The sequence below is a fragment of the Kryptolebias marmoratus genome, linkage group LG10, assembly GCF_001649575.2.
Source record: "Kryptolebias marmoratus isolate JLee-2015 linkage group LG10, ASM164957v2, whole genome shotgun sequence".
Classification (NCBI taxonomy): Eukaryota; Metazoa; Chordata; class Actinopteri; order Cyprinodontiformes; family Rivulidae; genus Kryptolebias; species Kryptolebias marmoratus.
Genome location: NC_051439.1, coordinates 18,045,287 through 18,068,156, shown reverse-complemented (window position 1 = coordinate 18,068,156; position 22,870 = coordinate 18,045,287). Strand labels below are relative to the sequence as shown.

Below are 22,870 nucleotides of genomic sequence, written 5' to 3'. Positions count from 1 at the left end.
GATTCTTTTTGTCTTTTTCACTGCCCCGCTTCTAGTTTGTCGCTCTAACCTTTCCCGACCTGCTTTGAGAGCATCTCGGCTGTCAGCCGCAGGACAAGCTGCTCTTTGTTTTATGGGGGGGGTGGGTTGTGATGGGGCAAGTTCAGTGGAGGGGTAGCAGCATCTTTAACAAGCTCAAGAAAAGAAAAGTTGAAGCTGACAGTAGGCTCCGGGCGTCACAACTCTGAGCTCAAAAGGTACCAATTGATTTCCTATGGACGTGTTCGTTCAAGTGTGTGGAGCCGAACGTGTAAAATCTGTTGCTTAACATCAGTTAAAACACAGAGAGTGACTGAATCATCAGCTTGTGTCCTAAATCATTCCCTTGAATGCGTTGCAAAAGGTAAAGTTCACTAACGTGGAATGTCAATTAGAGCAGACGTTCACTCCTGAAGTTTCGCTGAAGTTAACCCGAGCTGACATAAGCCCTTTAAGAAACTTGTAAACAATTCTCCCCAAAGTGGCTTAAACCGTGTCACAAAGTCACATCTGTTTTTTTTATTTTTTTAATGTGTCTGAACCTAAACAGAGCTCACCTTTACACGATTTTAAGCAACTTAGCATGGATTTATCCGGTGTTAATGATCCTGTGAAGGTACCTTTTGAAGATGTATTTCTCAGCTCCCTGAATCACAGTGCAGAGGTCTGCCAACCCTCCCAGCTAATACTTCAAATCCACTAATCCACACGTCTTTGAGAGATCTCAACAGCAGTCGGATGGAATAATTACAGGCTGGAAAAATTAGTTTGGAATCTTCGGACATGAAATGATTAAATTGATGAGGCTTTTTTTTTGTAGCCTGGCTGAACCGATTCAAGCGACAAATGAAAATGTGATGGTTATTTTGCCCTCAGAGGTTCAGTGGGCAGTCAAGTGGTGTTTCTGCTTTTAACCATTTTCTTGGCTTGGGGTTAGACGATTGAACCCTTCCCGGTGGCGAATCTGTTCAGAAGTAGGTGCCGTCAACTTGAAGGAGCATTAGATTAACGTTAACTGCTCTGGTGACAACCCTATTAGCATGTAGCTTGGAGGCACTAAGGACCTGCCAGCCTGGAGAAATGACAAGTGTGTGAAACAGGATCACTTAAAGCCAAGCAACAAGCACCATCCCGGGCAAACAAGCCTTCGTTTGGCTTCACACTTCATCAGAAAAGTTCGTCAGAAGTCACCGGAAACTTTTGAGGAGCAGAAAAGCATGTCGGAGGCGGACAAAGTTCCAGGGAAAGGGAGTGAACCTAACCGAAAAGGAGGGGAAGTGTGTGACTGTGAGAGTGATTGAAAATCCTGAATCATCCTTGTTGAGATGACAAACAGTTGCAAGGATGAGGTAATCAGAGGGAAACGACGAGCATCCAATAGGCCTGAATATGTCAGCAAGCGGTGAAGCCGGGCAGGCGCCTTTATTGGAGTTTGTTTATGTTTCCTCTCCTGTCACTGCGTCCGAAATGTCCAATCTGTCAACCTCTCCTGAATCCTTTTATTTATTTTCACTGCAGCCTTTTGATTTAACATGTTCACCCAGAAAAGAGCCACTGTGGGGTACTTTCCAAATTCAGAGTGACATGTGGAGAGTTGTCTGTTTTTACCCCTTCCTCCTCGTCTTCAGGAGGGGAGGGATGGATTTCCAGCGATGCAGCGTAGGGTTGTTGATGCGAGCCATGTTGAGGATGATGGAGCTGAAAGGCTTAACTAATTTTGGAAAGAGAGCAGGAGGAGGGGAGCGAAGGGGGGATTTGGGGTCTTTTGTTACAGCCTGTTTGATCTGGGAATTCAAAAAGGAAAAAAATAGATGATGTTGTGGAAATGAGAGAAGTGCTACTCAGGTCTCTCACTTTCGTGGATGTTTCAGTCCCATGTCAAAGAGGCAGAGCCCTCCCCACCCAAACCTTCAGATAATAACTGGATCTAGTTAAACCCTGATTGTTAATTGCTAATTACTCGTCGTACACGAGGAGCCAGGAGAGCGTAGCTAAGCTGATCAGATGAGTTTTCGCCCAGGAGCTTGTAGGTTTTCCCGTTTTTGTCTCGTGTTCAGGGTGTTCTGGATGAGCTGGTTTTCGATGGCTTTTGACAAGATAAAGAGAGATTTATTTATTTATTTATTTTCTGTGTGTGTGTGTGAAAGTGGGGAGGGGTCCTCCTTATTTCCCCCTCTGGGTGCAATCGTTGAAACTTGATTTAAACCTTAACTAAAGCACATCCCGCAGGTGTTTTTTTTTTTTTTTCTGGAAAGCAGCTCCTGGTGCTCCTTAAGAAAGCTGCTTGGCTTTGCTTCAACATGCATGATTGTCATAGAAGATGAGATTTAATTTGCTTAAAAATACTGAAACTGGCACACCGTGTTTTCTCTGCAGATTCGGAGCTATAATGGAGTTTTCACCGGAAAGGTTTGGCTCTCGTTCGCAAAGCACGATCTCAGAATTGCTTCATTATCAGATGATTTTGTGAAATTAGCATTAAGATCAGTCATGCAGCTTGGATTAGTTCAAGGTGTTTACTCACTCAAATTTACTCCTATTGCTCTGCGGCCTTTCCCCTGCGTTCTCCCCCCTTGTTTCCGCCCCTTCGTCCTCCCCCAGCTACCTGAGGAGCTGTCAGTCTGGATTGCGGCGCTGTCGGTTCAGCCTGTCAGGCTGAGGGACGCGTTCCCATCAGCCGTGGACACTGATAGACCTGTCAGGTGGGATGACAGCTGCAAGTGAAGACGCGCACAGACAGGTACATGTAATGTGACAAGACTCCCGCTTCCCTTTGCCTCCCCCTCATTCGAAAAATAAATATCTATAAGTTGGAGGAGTGCAGGAGGGATGAGGATGTTTCCTGACGAGTTGAGAGAAAGTTTTTTTCCTTTGAGCCTGACAGGATGTGATGCAGCCACTTGATGAAGCGCATCAGTTTTGTCAGCATGTTAATATTTTGTTTCTGTCCATCTTATAAACATCCTAAGTAATACAACTGAACAAATTGGACTTTTGTAAAAGCATTTTTCTTAAAACTTTAATAAACTTTACATATATACATATATATATATATATATATATATATATATAAATGCATCTCTGAATTCTTGGAAATCTGATTGTTCATCTCCTTGGGGTGAACAAACATCACATGCTTTTCTGCAAGTTTTGCTAAAATTCAGAGTCATTGGGTACCAAATTTACAAAGAAGTCTGAGACCAAGATTGGTAAAAATAACAAACAATTCCAACAAAACCACCTTTTTTTGTTGTTTTTTTTGGCCAAACGTCGGTGACTATATTCATGGAAGACATAACATTAGTGAAACTAATGTAATGGTTCTTTTTTAAATCTGATACTAAGTGGTGATTTGTGACTTTGAAAATTAGTTTTTACTAAATATTTCATCTTGTAAAGCTGCTGAAAATGTAATCTTTTTGATTTTGATTTAGATTTCGCATTCATGGAGCCAAACTCTCCTAAGATTTTTAAAAGGTTCTTCAGATTTTTAGAAAAATTTTCAATTTTGGGTGGGGGTGAGATGGACTTCCCACCCCCTATTTTAAATTCAGTACCTGACCATTTTCCTGTCCTTATCTGTAAGACTTCAGAAAGCCAGAGGAACAATTGATCAAGACCACTTTAAAATGTTCGGAGAAAGTCTGGCTCTCTGGAAGCGAAATCTAAAGAAAAGAGGGATAATTCAGGACCTTTGCTCTATACTTTATAGTGCACTTTAAACTTGTCATGTGGAGTACAGCTTGTATTGTGATTTTCCGACTTGAAGAGAAAATGTCTTTTGAGCAGAGTATCACTCCTTAGACTCTCAGCCATAAAACGTTTAGTCCTTTTTCTGCCTGAGCTGCTGGACTTTTTTCAAATTAACCATATCTGTTGTCACTTTTACAGATATTGAGCTCACATTTGGTGCGGTTGTTTTTTTAGCCATCAGGAACCATTTAAATTTTCAGTCTGAACAGTGAAAAATGTTTTAGATATGATCTGTGAAGATCATGCAAATGATAACACTGTGGTTCTACAAACATTTGTTTTGTTTTCTTATAAATTTGTGAGTGTTTCATAGTAAACATACTGAAGATGATTATGCTTTTACAGCTGAAGCCTATGCATGTGGATGCAGCACTATCAAACAGATTTGAGATCGGTCTTAAAATACGTCAGTGCTGAGGTGTCAGTCACAACAGGTTTCATCATACGCTGTCAGTCACCTCAGTTTTGATGTCTGTAGCTTCCAGCCTGGTTATAAATCATTTAGCTGTGAAAATCTGATCAGCCGATATAACTTTAAAGATCAACTTGAATCCAAATGTGTCATCAGCCATCCAGCTTTAGTTTTGTCAGTTTAAATAAGGCCCGAATTGAGTCAGTTTTACAGATATTGAGCTAATATTTGTTGTTGTTGTTTGTTTTGTTTTTTTTAATAATCAGTAACTCAGAACACACAACCATTCAGCCAACAACAGCTACAAAACCACACTTCATTTTGTGGTTGTCATGCAGCAACATGTTGTAAACAACATTGTCATGTCTGCTCAGTTTCATGTAAAGGTTCAACGTTGTCAGAAAAATAAAAAATAAAACTTCAAGCCCAGATATGAGCAAGAATCTGAATCAAAGCATGAAGTTGTAGCGGCGTGGCAGTAATTATGTCACGAGAAGCAGTGAGATCTAAATGGCATTCAGCACGCCGGCCCTCCTGCAGCAGCCACTCTGCTTCAGTGTATCCACACATCAGTTCACACCCACTTCACGAGCTCTGTTCACCACTAAACTGTTGACCTCCATCTGCCTCTTTGGCCTGGTGGGTCATGTCCCGAAGGAGCGGCTGGAAGTACAAAAAGAAGTGCAAACAAGAAGGTTGTTGCAGCAAATGGAGAAGAGCAAAGGGTGTGAGGGGGCGGAGGGGGACTGGGGGAGTGGTGATGGTGGTCGAGAACGAGGGGGGGGGTGGAGGAAGGAGGAAGCTTGTGCCGAGTGACACAAACCCCCTTTGGCAGCCTAATTAAATTTTCCACTTTTCAACACTCACATTAAGCCTCCATCGAGCTGGAAGGAATGGACACACCGGAGGAGGAGGAGGAGGAGGAAGAGGAGGAGAGAAAGGACCCCAGGAAGAAGATCAACTACCACCTTCCTACACATTTCTGTTCAATCAACGAGTTTCACCTGAAACTGTCTCATTAAGGAGATGTTAAAGCTCACTGTATATTCTTCTGATTCAGTCATGGTGATGTGACAGCTTCAGCTCAGCTTCATCCCATTTTTTTATTTTTCTGCCAGACAAAGCTTTCTGGAGACCCTGTTTTTTTTTTCATTCCCATGGAATGAAAGTGGAAGGTTTCTGTTACTCTTTGTGTCTTTTGCAGAAAAGATAACATGTATCACAAAGTTAAGGCAGAAAAGCAGATTTGTAGCAAGTTGTTGTAGAGAACATGTTGTTTCACCATCTTATGTGAACAGTCTTTAATGCCTAATCTGAGCAGTAATGGAGTACAATCGTAAAGTTCAGTGTTTTAATTCCATATTTTCAAAGATGTACAGTATAATCTGCTGTATGTTATTTCAAATGGATTGATTTAACATTTTCTAGTTTCTGCACTGATTTTTCAATCTCTTCTTTTGGGAGCTATAACTCTGCAACAAGATGAGCATAAAATTATAATAAACCTTTAGGTAAAGCTTTTTTTCTTAAAAAGAAGTTTAGTCTAATGAGTGTTTCCTATAACAAATAAATAGTAACTTTTCTTAAAGAAACACGTCTTGCTTTCTGCCCTGCATGCCAAAGTATTCAACCAGGATCTTGTGTCTGTTCGCACTCAAGGTGTGTGTTGAGGATGACTCTCTGCTACTACCACATCAAATTGTAGCTCAATATCTGTACAAATGACTATGTTATAGCAATGTTTGCTAATTTTGCTGTGTTGGCCATCTTGAAATGGGTTGATTCCTAAAGTTAATTATTTGTAGATGCTCATTCAGTGATTACTTTCCAGGAGTTTTTAATAAAATCCATCCCGTGGTTCAGGAGATGCTTACTGAACAGACACCTAAATGAGATTACCCAGTTACAGACTGGAAGTGCAAACTCACGTGCTTTTTAGGTTTTATTTCTACACCTGCAACATGAAACCTGTCTGAATAGTAGTTTATTCTTGATGTCTTCTTTTCATCGTTAGAGTTTTGTTTTCTCATGAGGGCCTAAATCTTAAAATGATTAACATGGAAGCCACGGGACTTTTGGATCTGCATTACAAAAGAGAATAAAATCCCAGTTGAGAATGGTTACAGTTCAGTTCTAGGTAACCATATTCCTCATTTAGGTTGCACACATGTGATGATTATGTCCCAGAGCGAGCAGAAAGGTGCATTTGAAAGCAGATTAAAGACACAGATCTTTTCATGCGATTCCTTGACAGATTTTCCAGGGAAAACCCAAATAGACGGAGCTAAAACAATGTGGATTATTCTGCAGAAAAGATAAGCTTCAGGCTTGAACACAAGTTCTTTCTGTTTACGCAAATGAATATGATTTTATCTAAGAAAATGCTAAAAGTAATCTTCCCCTAAATACAAGCAGGAAACAATGCAGCTCTGCATCATTAGTAAAGTTCAGTTTACAGGTAGCACTTCTTGGGAAAATGTTCAGACGCAGAGGAAATGTTTATATATACGTATGTATATATGTATATATTTCCAGGCTTTAGGAAGAAAAGGGCAGTAAGTTAGCAGAACAGATCAAAAACAATGAAAGTAAGTCATCATGGAGTGAAAGTCCACAGCAAACAAGGCCACTGTACCACCCACAGTTTGTGTTCAGCTGGAGATTTCTGGGAAGTGTTTTCAGACAACAAAACAGCATCACAAAGAAAGATGTTCCAAGGTTAAAAAAAAAAACAGCAAATCAAACATTTTAAATTTTTTCCGACTGAAAGCTTCAGACACAGCAGGTCAGCTCAACCAAAAAGCCATTCCAGTCTGCACTGCGCTCAGACTAGCATACTCATAAATTACTTTGACTCCCTTGTTGACAGACGGAGATAAACTTGCCCATTGTGTGAGACAGTTCCAGAATGTTATTTGATTTGACTGTTTTGGGTCCGGAGACGAGGAAAACAACTAGCAGGAGGACCAAAACATCATAATAAGACTTTTTTTTTTTTTTTTTTTGGTCAGGCAACCAACATTTTCCTTCCTCGGTTTCTAGAAAGGTGGAAATTTGTTTTCTTCCACTAAAACCAAGCAGTTCAGTAAACACGGAAGGACCGTCGGGGAGCTGCAGGTGGTTGTTTTGGTCGTTCAGTACCAGCTCAAAAGTCCCCCGACCACTCGCCCATGTCTTTCTTCTCTCTCAGACCCTGTTATTTGTGCACTTCTTCCACCACATGCGCCAACACTTCCCCTTCTCTCTGTCTCTGCTGTTTTTTCTGCCCGAGCAGCGTTCCACTCTTTGTGTCGAGGTACAGCGTGCCTGTGACGCACTTCCTTCCATTGTATCAGGAACTGATACCTAAACGCTGCTGAAGTTACTGTCAGAAGTCACTCGGATGCGTTGATTGGAAGGTTCTGTTAACTCGGGACAGGTAATCCACTTGAACGAGCAGAACCATGTGGTAGATTGCAGAATGCTGCTTCCTGTTTCACAGAAAACATAATTTATTTATTTATTTTTTTACATTTCACATCAGAAAAATTCACACAAAAGCCTTTTTTTCTCAACTGCTGTGTGTTCAACTCTGCTCTTCTTTTGTCACTCAAAGCAGACAGTTGTGGATGTATGACAAGAGGAATCAAATGTTCACAATATGTTTGTTTACTGTTAAAAAAAAAGAGTTCCACGTCGAGCAGCAGCAGATGTGTAGGCACTTTTCGTCCCCACAGGAAAGTGAGCCGCTCTCCTGACCTTTTCTTTTAACTGATTTGACTGGTTTTTATAAAAGTGGAATCTCTTACATTATCAATACCCCCTAAAACATTTGCATTAGGCTCAGTAACCACCTTAGAAAGGGAGAATGTTCCTCTTGAATCAAGGCAGGGTGACATTAATAGCTTCTCACACATCTTTTTTTTTTTAAAGGTTCCCCTTTGGAAAATAACCCTTTCATAGACTAAAAAAGAAACTTATCATCTTTTCCTAGCCTTTGTCTAAACATAATGAGGTGAAGAAAACATGTTTAAAGAAGTTCTAAAGAAAAGGATGACGGCACTAAAACAAGACTTTGACCACACTGACTAAACTGTGATGTGGGAGATTTCTGGGAAGTACTCAGAAAGAATTTTATAAAAAGTATTAAAGATTAATTTGTTCTCATCATGATGTATTATTTAAGCTCTAAATATAATTCTAAAATATAAAATATTTAAGAGTTAAATCAGTGGGAAATAAAACAAAGCATTTTTGAAGTTTTTAGATTTATTTACATGAATCCTGATTGCTTTGAAAAAAATATAGCTCAAAAAATTATAGACATGAAATAATCTCATTTCTTTCTTAAAGGCTGATCCAGTGTTTCTTATTCTAAAAGAGACCATTAAGGAAGGTTTTAATATTCTTTCTTTAACATTTTAAAAATTTGGAGCAGTGTTTTTTTTATCATTATTCCTTCTGGTTATTTTAACTCAGCTTAAAAACAAATAAACTGGACTTTTGCTCAAAAGCAAAAAAAAATAAAAATTACAGGAAGCTGATCAGCCTTTGATTGAGGTGTGTCATTAAAGCCAACCTGAATAATTTATGCAGATATGTTTCAGAGGGATGTCATTAGGAAACTAAAGAAAAGTCTGGACTGGAAAAGGGGAATAACAGAATGGAATAACTCATTGTGGTGAAGATTTTATGTCTGTTTTGCAACTTTTACGTGCACAAAATGCTCCCACATTGCTAATAGAGCAGGGAATTTTCAAACAACTTTGGATAATAAGTGTGTGGTTGTGTGCAGGACACAGCCCTGTTGCAACAGCTACCAGATTTTGGGAGATTCGTGCTAAAACAGGTTGGTGTGACTGTCTTTATGTGCAGCTAAGATCCATTTGTTGGGCTTTTTGCCGGCCTCACTGGAGGATAAACAGCCAATGAATCCATATTCTTCTATTCACTCTCAGGAGGTCAACAACATTTAAATGATCCCTCTGCCGCTGCTGCTGCTGCTGCTGCTGCTGCTGCTGTTGTGGACTGCTTTGAATGTGTCACCAAGGCAACGGTAAGTGAAATCACTGACGGATGGTTACTTTAAATCACAGGAGCTTTCTGCGTGTTTGGCATCCAGCTTCTCGTTCCTGCACAGTGGGCATCCTGATGAAACCACTGATTAGATTTCTATTTAAGAGTCCGACCTGAGCAACATACTGAAACAATAAAGTCTGTGTTTGCTCCTGCTGATTGTGCATCACAGTTAAAGGGGTGGGAAAAGAAAACCTGTTGCTCACTGCTGGATTTACTCAGCCCATTGCAGCATGCAGGCACATGTTGCCGTTTCTTTGCTTTGTTGTGTTAATAAAACAGCACATTAGCTGTGTTCACAGGCCAGTAGCTCAATATTACCGCCCCTGTCAGTCATTTTGATTGCTCTTTAACCCACTCTCCACAGTCTTAGTCAGCACTTTGGTGTCTGCGTGTGTCCTACTGGCAGCACCTGAGCTGAGAGATAAGCCTTGCTGATCGTGTTGAGCTGTTATCCAGGTTAAAGTATTACAACATGACAGGTGGATGACGCTAAAGGGGGGGAAAAAAAGAAAGGAATGCAAGAACAAAAAAAAGAAAAAACTCTGAACTCGCTGACATTCAGCTGAGCTAAAACAGCTGTTTTACCTCTGAATAATCAGTATACAGTGAGTCACAGACTGAAAATCTACTTCTGAGGAGGAGTGCAGTTCACTGGTTTTGGCAAAAAAAACAGGTGAGAAACTTGCTCAGCATCTCTGACTTCATCAGAAAACTCACCTGAGTCATGCCTGCATTTAATCTCCGGCAAACAGCAGCGCTGGATGAGAGTGTGAGATGGTTCACACGAGGCGTACTCTGAGAAAAACTGGAACAGCGACGATGAAGTGGCAGAAGCAAAGGGATAGATTTAAGGCACACATCTCATGGACATGTTCGTGGCCGTGTTTTCCTATAGAATCCAAAAAGAGAAGACATATTGCTGAATCGGTGTTACTAAAAGTTCAGAGTTTATGCTTTTTAAAAAATAATTAACATGGCATTTGAAGAGGATGCTTCCACAAAAATAAAACAGAAGAGGAAAAATGAGTGAACTGTGTTTGTTTTGTATCTGTGTTAGCATTAAAAATGTGAAACAATAAAGTATTTGAATAGCGTGAACAAGACCTGAGAGCTTTATTGTGTTAATTGTCAGTTGTAAATGTTTTTAAGTAAAACTAAAAGAATAAATACTTGTAATAAAAGATTTAAATGTAAACATTATATTGTTATTAATAAGGACCAAATAGTATTTTATGTTTGGTATCACCTAAAATCGTTAACTCCCCTTTTTATTGTAGCCAAATTTTATTTTTTTGAACAGTTTTCTCCCTGAAATAAATCGTTTTATCTGATTTACATGAGACCTGAACAGACAGGATAAATTCAGATCATTTACATGACATTTTGAATCTTTTCTTCAGCCTTTTTAGGCCGTGGTGTTTCCAGTCAGAAATGACCAATCAATTAAAACGTCTGTGAGACATTAGGTGTGAGACAATCTGCAGCAGATGGACATACATCCTTTCCCACACCCTCATGTGCATTTGCTTTTGAGCAGACACCTCACTCCCTTTTTTTTTGGTTTCCATGACAACCCGCCACAGGAATTTTTCCCTAATTTTTCCCCATGACAACCACCTGTTGGCATTCTCACAAACCGATGCTACATGAGCTCAATCACTGTGGTTCTGGTATAACAAAAGTTGTTTTGTTTTTTGTTTTTTTCTCCATAAGCTTAAAGTAAAATCAAGTTTCTGATGATGACTCTCACAACTTAACAAATAGAAGAAGAAAAGAAACCTCCAAAAATAATATTAAGCGATTAAAAGAAAATAAGACCTTACAGTTACATTAATAATGATTTTTCATATTAACTGTCCTGTCTGTTGAGGTTTTGGTTTAACATTTAATTTTGCTGCACTTTTTAAATTTTTATTCAGACTGAAATTAGACTGTATGAACGTGTTTGGTCCCATTTAGGCCCTAATGTCCATTTCTGAAACATTTTTAATGCTCTTTATATAAAATCTCTATCTGTAAACCGCGTAACTCTGAGCTTTTGAACCAATAAAAAAACGACTCTAAAGAGCCACAGAAGGTGGATGTCTTGTGCTTTTGTTTGATTGTTATTTTTCCTCAGCACCTACTGTTGCTGGTTTTTACATAAGGAAAGGAGAAACTGGTTTCCCTTTCGTGACTCGGATTTATCAGGCGGTACCTGAAGGCAGCATTAGGCACGCGCCGTCTTGCGTCACCAACACCTGTCTCCTCGGCCAGGTAAGCCTCTTGTCGGTCTGTGTGGAACATAATTCCTGAATCTGATTCCTTCTGATGTGTGATGGACGCGTCAGTGGCGCACGAGCTGCGCATCAGCTGACCCTCGCGCCTTTTTCTTTCAATCACCTGACCTGACCGTGACCTGCCGCTTCCGCCCTGCAGCGTTTCCTCCTCTTAAGTCTCTTTCTGTTGTTTCTTAGCGCTGCTTCCTTTCTCCGGCTGAAAAGGTGAGAAGTGAACTATTATTGGAACATGTTTCGAGTGTAAATTCTGTTTTACACAAACTGACGCTGAAGGCTGCAGCTCAAGTCACATTATGGCGCTAATTGAACTATGTCTGATTAGATTTTCCCAAAGCAATTAAGCTGAAACTGTGTCGCTTAGCAACGCCGTTCCGTTCAAAAAGCTGCGCCTCTGGCTGATTGAGAACATTAATCATAAATTAATATCAGATTTGTTGAACATCTGGGTGATTTCTGGTTCTGGAACCCAATAAAAGTCGCGTCTCGTCGGTTCTCTGAGGGAGTTCAGACCCGTGTCAGATGTTAATGCAGCTGAAATGACACAAATAAAAGTATTTATTGCAAAGTGACGAAGAGCGAGCGAACAACAAACAAAATCTGCTCAGTATTCATGGTAAATATGCTTAAATTAAAATTGGAAGCAAAACTTGTCACCAGAAGCCACCTACCACGTGTGTTTGTTTACCCACAGAAACAGCTGAAGTGGGTGAAAGTTGGTGAAATGGTAAACTCACTGCATGTGTCTGAAAGCTGAGCTCTGACTTTATGGTTTTCTTTCAGGTTTAGCAGCAGATTCGCTCTCATAGTTTCACCTAAATGTCTTCTCCAAGACTCTAATTTTATCCAATTCCACCATTTTTATTTAGCTGCGCAGGTAGCCTAATGTAGGCCACTCTCTTCATGGGTTTTGTGTTTTGTTTACATTGAGCGTGGACCCGCATTTCAGAGCTGCATATGGATATATCTGGAAACCTGCTGGAGTGAACTCGTTGGAACTGCACCAGTTGATATAGTTCAGGCTAACTTTTTTCTGTTTGACTTCATGCTTTGCAATGAGTACCTTTAACTCTGGAAAAGTTGACATTCAGCGCAGGAGGCTGCCTGTCTGACTGATGTGTTCACGGTTTGAGCAAACAGCTCCTCAGCAAGTGGTCACCTCAGAAACCCTCCGCAGATCATTTTCCCCATGCAGACACAACTTCCCCCAACTCTTTTTTTTTTTTAAATGAAACTTCCATTTCACAGGAATGACTCCTTCTGGCAACCCAGGCGCAGAGAACAGCTTCAGGAGCTCAGCTCAGCCAGTTGCAGGGATCCAGATTAAAAGAGGAACCGTAGCGGATTGGATTACACTTAATAGGACATTTTCTATCACATAGCGTGTCACTTTCTGGGCGCAGTGCCCTTGTTTTTGTTTTTTGTTTTTAATATATGAGCTGCGTCCGAATTACAATTAGCCCACATCTCACAGAGATTCCTCCTGAAGGAGCTCCGTTGATGACCCGATCACTGAGCCCGGTGCGCAGACCTCCCATCGGTGCCAACTCTCCAAATTACGCACATAAAAAAAAAAAAAAAAAAAAAAAAAAAAAAAAAACTTGATTGTGCCCAAACACTGTGTGTCCGAGCATTCAGGGCGCACGTGGGAGCTGGTGGGAGCTGGTGGATGTTGAGCTCTCTGCAGGCACGCGCGCTGTCGGGATCCACAGATTGAGATTAATTTGAACGTCAGTGTTGTTGTTGTTTGTTTTTGTTTTTTTTTTGGTTTATTAGTTTTCCGCCGCAAACTGGACCTGCTCTGAGAGCTCCGAGTCCGGAGCGCAGCTCGGAGAGGGGAGGGAATCCCTCCAGAGTCTGACGCTTCCTTTTTACCAAGGAAACCCACACGCGCTCTCTGACGCAACTGCCCATTTTAGGAAACATGCGTCAATGGGCCGAAGAAAGTGAGACAAAAAAGGTGAACTCCAGTTCGAACAGTGACGTCCCTTTTGCTTGAAAAAAAGGAAAACAAGCTCCCGCGGAGAGCTGCTCGGCTTTAACTGGAAATCGGAGGGTTTTGACCGCGTCTCCGGCGCGAGGAAGGCGGACGCGGCGGATCTCTCCGGCTCGCTGCCTTATCCAGAAGCGAACCCCTCCCCGCGCCGAGTTGCAACGCCCAGGCGTGACGTGGGCTGTTTCGTTGGTGTTGAAAAGCCGTCGCGCTTCTTCATAGTGCCATTGAAGTGAGTCATCTTTAGGAAGTGGGGGTAAAAAGGGGAAAGAAAAAAAAAAAGAAAGAAAGAAAGAAAAAAAAAGTTCGAAGTGTTCCGTGAGCGGCAGAGAGTTCAGAGTAGAGAGTTGTAGGGAAAAGGCGGCGGAAAATATTCAGCAGGTTTTAAAAACAAGCCGGAGGTTTTAAAGCGACCTAAACGCGCGTGAGTCACTCGAACTACAGCTTCTCTGCTGATTTCAAGTTCAAGTTGGCGCACCTGACAGGATCTTTGCTGTAGTTTACCTGCGGATCCTAAATAATTAAAGCACAAAAGAAAGACTTTAGGGTTAAAGCAACAAGAAAAACAAACTCGCAATATCATGTTTTAGGTGAGTTCTTAGAGGCTCTATTTTTGCACTTTGCCAGCTCGTCCTTGGATATCTCAATTAAGGACTCAGATCAGAGGATTTTTCCTGTTGGTGCCTTTTTACTGTGAGGAATTTAAGAGGGAGAGGGAGAGAGAGAGAGAGAGAGAGAGAGAGAGAGAGAGAGAGGCCCCAGAGCTCAAACAGTCCACTGAAATCTTCCTCTGTCCCGGATCATGTACCAGGACTACTCCGGGAACTACGACACCTCGTCCCGCGGCAGCAGCACCTCTCCGGCTCAGCCAGAGTCCTTCACGAGCGGCAGCAGCACGATCGGAAGTCCGATCTCTGCCTCCAGCTACCAGGTAAGACACGACGAGTTTAAGATGTCTGCTCTTTTCATGCGCACGGCCACCAAGAACTGCTGTTTGTTTCATCAGGCAGAGTTCTGGGCTTCAGTTCGTTCGTTCTCCTGAAAAAAACAACTCCAGACCCAAACACCGCCGGCGACTCAACAGATGCGAGGCTTTTATTTCTGCATAATGCACACCTAGTTCACACTGTTGTCATCTGAATTTTGTCTCACGGCGTATGTGTTTTTAAATTGATGGGAAATGTGTCCAATGCACAGAAAATGTGGTGGGGAAGAAAAAAAAAAGAATTTTACGCAAACACGCAAAATATATATTCTTTATGGGCGCATTTCTATAATTTGTTTGCAGTTCTGTACATGGGGGGAGGGGGGTGTTAAAAAGCGGCACATCGACATGAGCCTCTGATTTCCAGATGTGACATTCAGATGCTCCAGTCGTTCCTTTTCCTCCATAAATCTGCAGCCCTTTGCGCTCGCCGCGCAGACCAGGCTCGTTTTTACGCATATGATTGCATCTCCGAGGTAAATCCAGCCCCCATGCTGAGCTTTACAGACCCTGAGCCGTGTGGCTGGAAACAAGCAGGAGGTGAAGCTTGTTCTGAATGCAACAGGCTTGTACCCAGCCTGCTGCCTGCATGTAAACACAGTCGGCAGCTGTCGGATTCTTCTTCGCCAGCAGTTTTATTTTTATATATATACGACGAAGGCTGGGCATATATCCTCATATCTGTTGGAAATATTAGGTCACTAATAAAAAGGGTGGCCTAATTTAATCGGACGGCTCTCGGGCCGCACATGGCACATTTCCTCCAGCGGGAAGCGCACTCAGAACGAGAACAGGGCGATCAAAAACAAACACTTCCTCACCGAGGAAATGCCAGTTAAAAGGGGGACTGTTTGTTACCAAAACCTCCCCTACATCAGGGGTCATACATCCTTAATGTTCACATCAACTCCACCAATGTAATGTGATGATGACAGCGCGCCTGTATATCCCATAATATAGGATCTAAATCCGGGAACAGACGGGCTGTTTCCACACACCCCTATCTCAGTGCGCTTCTGTGGAAAAGCGGCGTCAGGCTCACGCTGCGTTACTGTAAACGACTTTTGGCCCTTATCTCTAGCTGCTTCGGTTTCTTTTTGCAATCACTCACTGCTTTCCATTGCGGCGCATCGGAACATGACCTCCTGTGACTGAAACACCACTTTATTGGACCAGTAAGATATTTCATCATGCTCTAAGTATTCATGTAATGACTCTAAGGAATTTTTATGCTCCTCTGCGTAAAGTTGGTCGAGGCTTGTTTTCTGAGTTATGTGTCTTTCTTTCTTTGGGGGCTCTTCTCCCCCTCCTCCTTACTGGAACTGAGCGAGATTCACATGTGCTGAACAAATCCCATACACAATGACTCACCAGATAAACAAAGTTCCAATAGACTGCCGGGATATCCGACGGAAAGTCGGGAATAACGGGGACGTGCGTAATTTACGTACACAGGCAGGCGGACAGCAGCTCCTTATGTGGACACCAGAAACATGATGCAACACTGATCTGACATCAGTTCTCTGCTCAGAAATGTGTGAGTGATCCAGATTACTGAGAGAGGTCATTGTTTAGTCAGTGATTCTCACATAACTCCGTCTGCATCTGTTTCTGTTTTTTTTTTTATTTAAAAAAGCTACTGTTTATTAGAGTAGATCAGTTCTGTTTCACATCATTTGTGAGCATTTCTGATATAAATCTAATCGGTTGCTAAAATTTCTATAAAAAGAGATTTTTTTTTCCCATAAAAATCTTAAAATCTGTATTCAAACTGACATGTTTCCAGTGCAGACGGGCAAAGATTCAGTCCGTCCTGTGCTTCTTGTTGTAAAACGAGATGAACTGGACACCTTGGGCTTTCCCACATGATTCACAGCATGTGTCACTGTTCCACTCCAGGGGTTACAGTCTACGTAGATTGAATCACCACTATAAAGCTTTAAATGTGAAAAATGTGTGATTTTTTTTTATCATTGTGGGTGTTTATGGAGGCGACACTGCATTTGTGCTGTGAGGGACAGGGAAACTAAGATGCTTACAGGATTAAGTTGCACATCATGGTTCATCCACATGCAGCTGCCCACCAGTCACGTCTTCTGAAGCGTTTCCCTTCCATCACCTTTCATCACCCTTTTCTTCTCCCCTCTGTGTGCAGAAGTATAGGGTTGACATGCCTGGCTCCAACAGTGCCTTCATCCCCACAATCAATGCAATCACAACCAGCCAAGACCTGCAGTGGATGGTGCAGCCAACCGTTATCACCTCCATGTCCAACCCCTACACCCGCTCGCATCCGTACGGCCATCACCTGACCAACGGGCCGGGGCTGCTGACGCACAACACACTGGCTCGACCCGGGGTCATCCGCTCCATCGGGGACGCCAGAGGCAGGCGCAAGAGGGACGAGCAGGTGAGCAAACCCTGGAGGGCTTGTTAGTGGCACTCTGCCTCACATCCACTGGCAAACAATGCGCTTTATTTGCTTTCTTCTCCCGCCGACAGCTCACCCCAGAAGAAGAGGAGAAACGGAGGGTGAGGCGCGAGAGGAACAAGTTAGCTGCAGCCAAATGTCGCAACCGCCGCCGAGAGCTCACAGAGATGCTGCAAGGGGTGAGTTTAAAAAAAAAAAGCCTGAAGCGTTTCGTGTGGCTTTCCGCTTTCTTTCTGCATCATTTTTTTTTTTTTGCTGAAAATTAAAAAAACAATTTGAGCAGAAGAAGGAGAAAAAAGTCACTTTTGTTCAGAAGTGTGTCAGAAGCCCAGGTTTCTGATGAAAAACTGAAATCCACTCCTGCATTTTCCTGCCTGACTGGACTGGTTTGACTTTTAAGTGCGAGATCTGAGTGACGAGATGACAGGCGCTGAAAAGCTTTTTGTTTCAGGCAGCTGCAGACAGAGGTTGGGCTGTCTCACGGTTCATGGCTCGCAGACAGTAACGACAGCTAAATGGACTAATTAGTGGAATTACAGTGAGGTTGAGCTTGTCAGACCATAAAAAAACCCCTGCAATGAAATTTGCTGTAGGCAGCTGTCTTCATGAATGCAGGACATTTTGTAAAAAGGGCCAGTCGCTTGTGGAGACAAATAGTGTCCCACCAGAGCAAGTATTTCTAAAAATATCTTCCTTCCTCACACCTAATTTTATCAAAAACCCAAACATTGAGCTTTCCAGTGAAATTCTGCTGCAGTATTTCCTTTTTTTTTTGGTTACCAATCTCATTTAAGACTCCTACGTCACGCCTCTTTGCTCTTTGCAAACAACTTCCTTATACCTTTACCCTTGAGTCAAAGTTCTCAGACAGCACATCAGCTTTATCTCTGTCTACATGACAAACCTTTGTTTTATTCTGTCTTTATTGTAGATTTGAATCTTTGATGGCGCTTCCTAGATCTCATACGTCTGAGAGACAAACAGCATACAGTCATAAGGAAACGTTCAAATTCAAGCAGACGGGCTTGAGATTACATGTTACTGGTCTTTTTTATGACAAATTTAACAAGAAACAGAAGCAAAGAAACACTGCCATCTTTTGGATCTCTGGGGAACCACAGAGACAATCTGTTGCATGTTTTCATGGATGAAAAAAAACGCTTTTCTTATGTTTGGGTTAATTTTGTCATCAAATCTTCCAGTTAAAAGCAAACAAAATGTTATTCCATCAATTTTCTGCCAACTTTATATAATCGCTGCCAAAAGACACTTTATGTGTCAACTGTGAGTTTAACCTGATCGGGTGGGAAAAAATTTAAAAAGAAATGCAAAAGCATCAAAAATAATACTATACTAAAATGGTAATTAGTAAGAAATAAGATATAAAATTAAATAAATATTAAACCAGGCCTATGTGTAGGTTAAATTTAAATTGAGATATTTATCTAAAATAATAAATACATGTAGAAAAAAAAGAACATTGTTAAACACGTAATTGTCTATTCAAAAAATAACTCAACTGCTTTTAAGTGTTTTAAAATTTGTCTTTCTTTTTTTAATTTTTACATTTTTTATCATTTTCTCCTCCATAGTTTCTTTCTTTACTTATATCATTTTTTTATTTCTGTAGCTACTGAATTTTTCATTTTATATATATATATATATATATATATATATATATATTTTTTTAACATTCTTGTTATTCCACACACAAGCTAATAAGCGTCTGTTTTTTGTTTGTTCTGACAGGAAACAGAGAAGCTGGAGGAGGAAAAGGCAGACCTGCAGAAGGAGATCGAGAACCTTCAGAAAGAGAAAGACAAGCTGGAGTTCATGCTGGTCGCCCACAATCCCGTGTGCAAGCTGCCCATGGAGGAGCGCCACCAGTCGTCGGGACACCAGCAGCAGCAGTGCACCCCACTGCCGCTCACCATGCGCCCCAACGTCACCCTACGGCCCCCGATGCCCCAGGTGGTGGTGAAGCAGGAACCCGAGGACATGGAGGACAAGGTGGGCAAACCTCAGCGCTCCGTCATCAAGCCCATCTGCCTGGGAGGTGGCGGCGGCGTCGGTGGCGGGATGTACTGCCCGGACGGAGACAGCCTGAACACGCCGGTGGTGGTGGCGTCCACCCCAGCAGCCACTCCAAACGCTCCCAGCCTCATATTCACCTACCCGAACATGATGGAGCCCGAGAGCCCGTCACCCTCCTCCGAGTCCTGCTCCAAGGCTCATCGGCGGAGCAGCAGCAGCGGCGACCAATCTTCCGACTCCCTCAACTCGCCCACACTCCTGGCGCTCTGAGTTTGGGGGGGGTGAAACGAACACTGTGGTTGAACACTGCCCCCCCTCCAGCCCTTCAGTGTCTTTAAAGCACATTTAAAAAGTCCAGACCAAGCTGACCATGTTAGCCGTTCCCCCTTTGGGCGAAGCAAGGGGGGGACCCGCAAGGGCTACGCCGCGTTTCTTCAATTCAAGCGTGAAATTTTCTCCTCATCGACGTGTGTGCAGCAACCCTGAAAGGCATCATCTCTTCGCCATTTCAACTCCAGAGTGTTGACTTGTTTACGGACATTTCTGAAGAAAGACGCCTGTGTTGATGTGACTACAACCAGAGAACAACATCTTTTTATATATATATATACAGCTATATATCTATATGTATATAGATATATATGTAATTTTTTTTTTGCAAAAGCAAAATCATGCTTAATCAGCCTGTAAGCCAACAAAAGAAGAGTGTTTTTTTTTTTTTTTTTTTGAAAACATCTAAATAAAAAAGCCATGTGGCCGACTGACTCTTGCACTCTGCCAATCAATAAATCACTAAGCAAGGTCGGTGTTCTTCTGGAAATTCTAAGTTGAGACAATGAACAAAGACTTCCTCGCTTCGGTTTTTTCCTTTTTAGACTTTGATAACTCGATTCAGGACAGAGTGTGTACACTTTTCTGGTGTTATCTCCATCTCTTTAAGTGTATTTATGGCCTGTGCTGATTGAATTTTGTTGTTGTCTCCTTTGAATCTGCCTGTAGAAAAGCAGCGTGATCATTCGCAGGGTGACCTGAGGACTCCTCGGTGTTGCTAAGAATTTGAGCCAACTTTTAATCGATGACTAGCTCCTCAATACTTTCTATTTTTGCCATTGTGGCTTGAATTTACGGTAGTATTGTGTGCTTTTCCTAAGTGATTCTGTACCTGAACTCTACGGCTTGTTTTTGACAAAGTGTATGTGATTTACATTGATGTCAGGGATTATCTCTCATGTGTTTAGTAGAAACCTGTTGTGAAGAGTGTTGCAGGACTGCTGGCTGGTGCAGAGGTGGTACTTTTTAAATTTCATTGCCTCATTGCGTCTCTCTGAGAGCTTCGTCTTTCTTGCTCAGACATTTCAAAAAGTTTGAACAGAACCCTCCTCCGCTTTGTTCTCTAAATAAACTTTTTCTTTTTGTTGTTTTCTGAACACCGCCTCTCAGGGGCAGATCAGGTTCCAAAAAGCCAAAAAACAACCAAACTTTTTTATGACACATGTAATCCTGTATTTCATCAGTCTTTGTCTAAAAAAAAAAGGAGGGATTTTGGGCAAACTTGAAAAAAGCCACGGTGGTCCAGACTGTCGCCAGCTGCCAAATGATGTCAACTCTGTTTATACGGTGTTTGTAAATCTGTCACTTTTAGTAAAGAAATTATGTTTAAATTCTGCTCAGATGTGCTGATTTCTGGGTGCATGAGGTACTGATCAGCTAACAACCAGCACTAGACGCAGTTTGCTTTTTGACTAAGGGATGAGGAAGACTTTCTCTACAGCTGGTCTGATGTGAAAGAGTGAACACTGACCACTTTTTGGTCTTTATTTGTACCTGTATGTTAAAGGGACAGGGGTTTGAAATGACGCACTGAGGCGGACAGAACAGCCATATCTGAGAATCTTTATGTACTTGAGACATTCCAAATAAATTTTAATGTCAGGGGTTTAAAAAAAAAGCCATCATCGTTGCTTGAATCCTTTTTCCAGTCTGAGGAAATAAAGTTTTTTGTTGCGCTGGATACACAAACTACATTTTTTGCAACCGAACACAAGCTGCTGCTACTTGCTTGGAAAGAACACGTGGGCTGTTTTTGATTTAATGTGACTCATTGTTGAATATTTTGATGAAAAGGGGGGGGATTCTTTAATCCAGCATGACAACACAAAGAGACGAGAGGAGAACCAAAAACATTTGTTTGTTGGAGTAAAACCCCTCGACACACATAGGAAAGCCATCAACTCTTCTGCTGTACATGTCATCTACTGTCTGTCGCCTGTTCTTCTACTATTTCTTCTTTTTTTTCAGCTGCTTTACCTGTTTAAAATGATTCAAAATGAATAAAAACAGCAATATGTATAGCAGTGTTTGTTAATTTAAGAGTAATAATAAAAATAATTTTCAACTTGGGATTGTTTTTGATTTTCTGTTTTTCAAGCATAAAAATTCTTGCAGTAATTATTGTGTGTAACCATATTAGTTTAATCTATTTTATCTAAATTTTGCTAATCATCTCATAATAAGATTTAATTCATTTACTGTAGGTGAACAAAAACCTTCCTTCTTGCATTCATCTGGCCACGAAAAATCCAGCTTTGTTTTGATATTTTATCAAGGATGAATTGAAAAAGAAAAGCTTGAAAATAAAAATAAAATAACAGCCAAACATATAACAATCTGTTTGTTGATTATCAGTTATAATGCCTTAAATTAGCCCTGAAATGTTTTTGTCTCAGGTCAGAAGATTTCAAAGTTTTCTAAATTAAAATGTCACTAAAAGACCTATTTATTCTTAGTTCACGCCTTTATTTTTCTGATAAAGTTGCTTTTTTATTTATTAAAAAAATAGTACACTCAAAATTATGTCTACATTTACTGGTGTAGCAATACTATGAGACTTAATATTACTTCAGCTACAGAAGAACTGATGTTATTCATACAGATTTTAGCCAATATAAACAGGAAACACCAACCAATTAGACATTAAAAATGTTTATCCTTATTTTATAAAACGTTTTTGAGCTAGTGAAATTCTGAGCAGCTTTTCTCCTTCAGTGCCTGAGAAATAATATATTTTTACATGTTTTTGAACAATTTGAAATACTTCTGATCTGATATAAGTCGCATAGGAGAAAGAAAAAAAAAAGCTGCGAGAAGTTTAAGCAACAAAGTTTAAATTAGGCAGATGAGAAAACACAACTTGTTATGAGGTAAAAAAAAAAAAAAAACATGACATGGACAATAAAATGAAGACAAAGATTTAAAACTGAGACAAAGCAGGGAGAGCAGCAAGCAAACCAGAAAACAAAAACCTTCATAATACTCATTAAAACTCTTATGATCTTGAGAAAAAAATGGACCAAAATTAGTTTTAGCTGATAAAACATTAAGGTGAAATGCATTCTCTGTCTGGTGGTTGTGAATTATGAATTATACATTTTAGTTTAGTCCATGTCAATCACAGATGCTGCTTGTTGTGCTTCTTATCAATATTCATCCCGGGTCCTGCTGATATTCTAGGATTGTTGTCTTAGACTGTTTTGCTACATGCACATAGTAAAATAAAAACTAAATGAATTATTCAGTAAATCTAAATTCACACATCTTTTTTGTCGCCTCAGTATTTCCACTGAGGCCAGGAGCAAATAAATTAACATTAGGCATCTAAGTTAGACACCAAGTGCACATCCTTATAAGTCAGTAAAACCATAAAAGATGAACTATTTTGATTAAAAACAATATCAGATTGACAATAAAGTCAAAATGGTTTGTCCTTTAGAATTAAAAAAGAATCCCTCAGTACTTTTGGAGTGCATGAAATGTGTTCTGTTCAAATAATGAGTGTTTGCTGCCCCCAAGTGGTCATTGGAGGAAATTACAATGAAAAGCTGTTTCAGTTTTGTCAGTTTTTATTGGTTTG

General features: G+C 41.0%; 1 protein-coding gene and 1 long non-coding RNA gene across 3 annotated transcripts; one reads left to right on the top strand and one right to left on the bottom strand.

Annotated features, from left to right (window-relative positions):
* Window positions 1–5,520: 5,520 nt before the first annotated feature.
* Window positions 5,521–13,600, bottom strand: LOC112451130. Of its 2 annotated transcripts, XR_005233610.1 has the most exons (4): window positions 12,189–13,600; window positions 11,439–12,051; window positions 9,959–10,130; window positions 5,521–7,653 (listed from the first exon to the last, which is right to left on the bottom strand). It is a non-coding gene; the product is annotated as an uncharacterized LOC112451130 (long non-coding RNA). The 2 variants fall into 2 exon arrangements; XR_003039883.2 differs by having other exon boundaries at window positions 11,439–13,600.
* Window positions 13,601–13,775: 175 nt separating this feature from the next.
* On the top strand, window positions 13,776–19,464 carry fosl2 (FOS like 2, AP-1 transcription factor subunit). The gene is made up of 4 exons (XM_017431763.3): window positions 13,776–14,441; window positions 16,651–16,905; window positions 16,998–17,105; window positions 18,676–19,464. The coding sequence occupies exons 1-4, from the start codon at window positions 14,313–14,315 to the stop codon at window positions 19,228–19,230; spliced, it is 1,047 nt and encodes a 348-aa protein (XP_017287252.1). The 5' UTR covers window positions 13,776–14,312; the 3' UTR covers window positions 19,231–19,464.
* The last annotated feature ends 3,406 nt before the right edge of the window (window positions 19,465–22,870 follow it).

What these genes read in the sequence shown, in the direction of transcription:
- fosl2 (XM_017431763.3), top strand. Translation starts at nt 14,313, where the DNA reads ATGTACCAGGACTACTCCGGGAACTACGACACCTCGTCCCGCGGCAGC. An exon ending in TCTCTGCCTCCAGCTACCAG is followed by an intron (nt 14,442 to 16,650) that starts GTAAGACACGAC and finishes CTCTGTGTGCAG; the next exon opens with AAGTATAGGGTTGACATGCC. An exon ending in TCACAGAGATGCTGCAAGGG is followed by an intron (nt 17,106 to 18,675) that starts GTGAGTTTAAAA and finishes TTGTTCTGACAG; the next exon opens with GAAACAGAGAAGCTGGAGGA.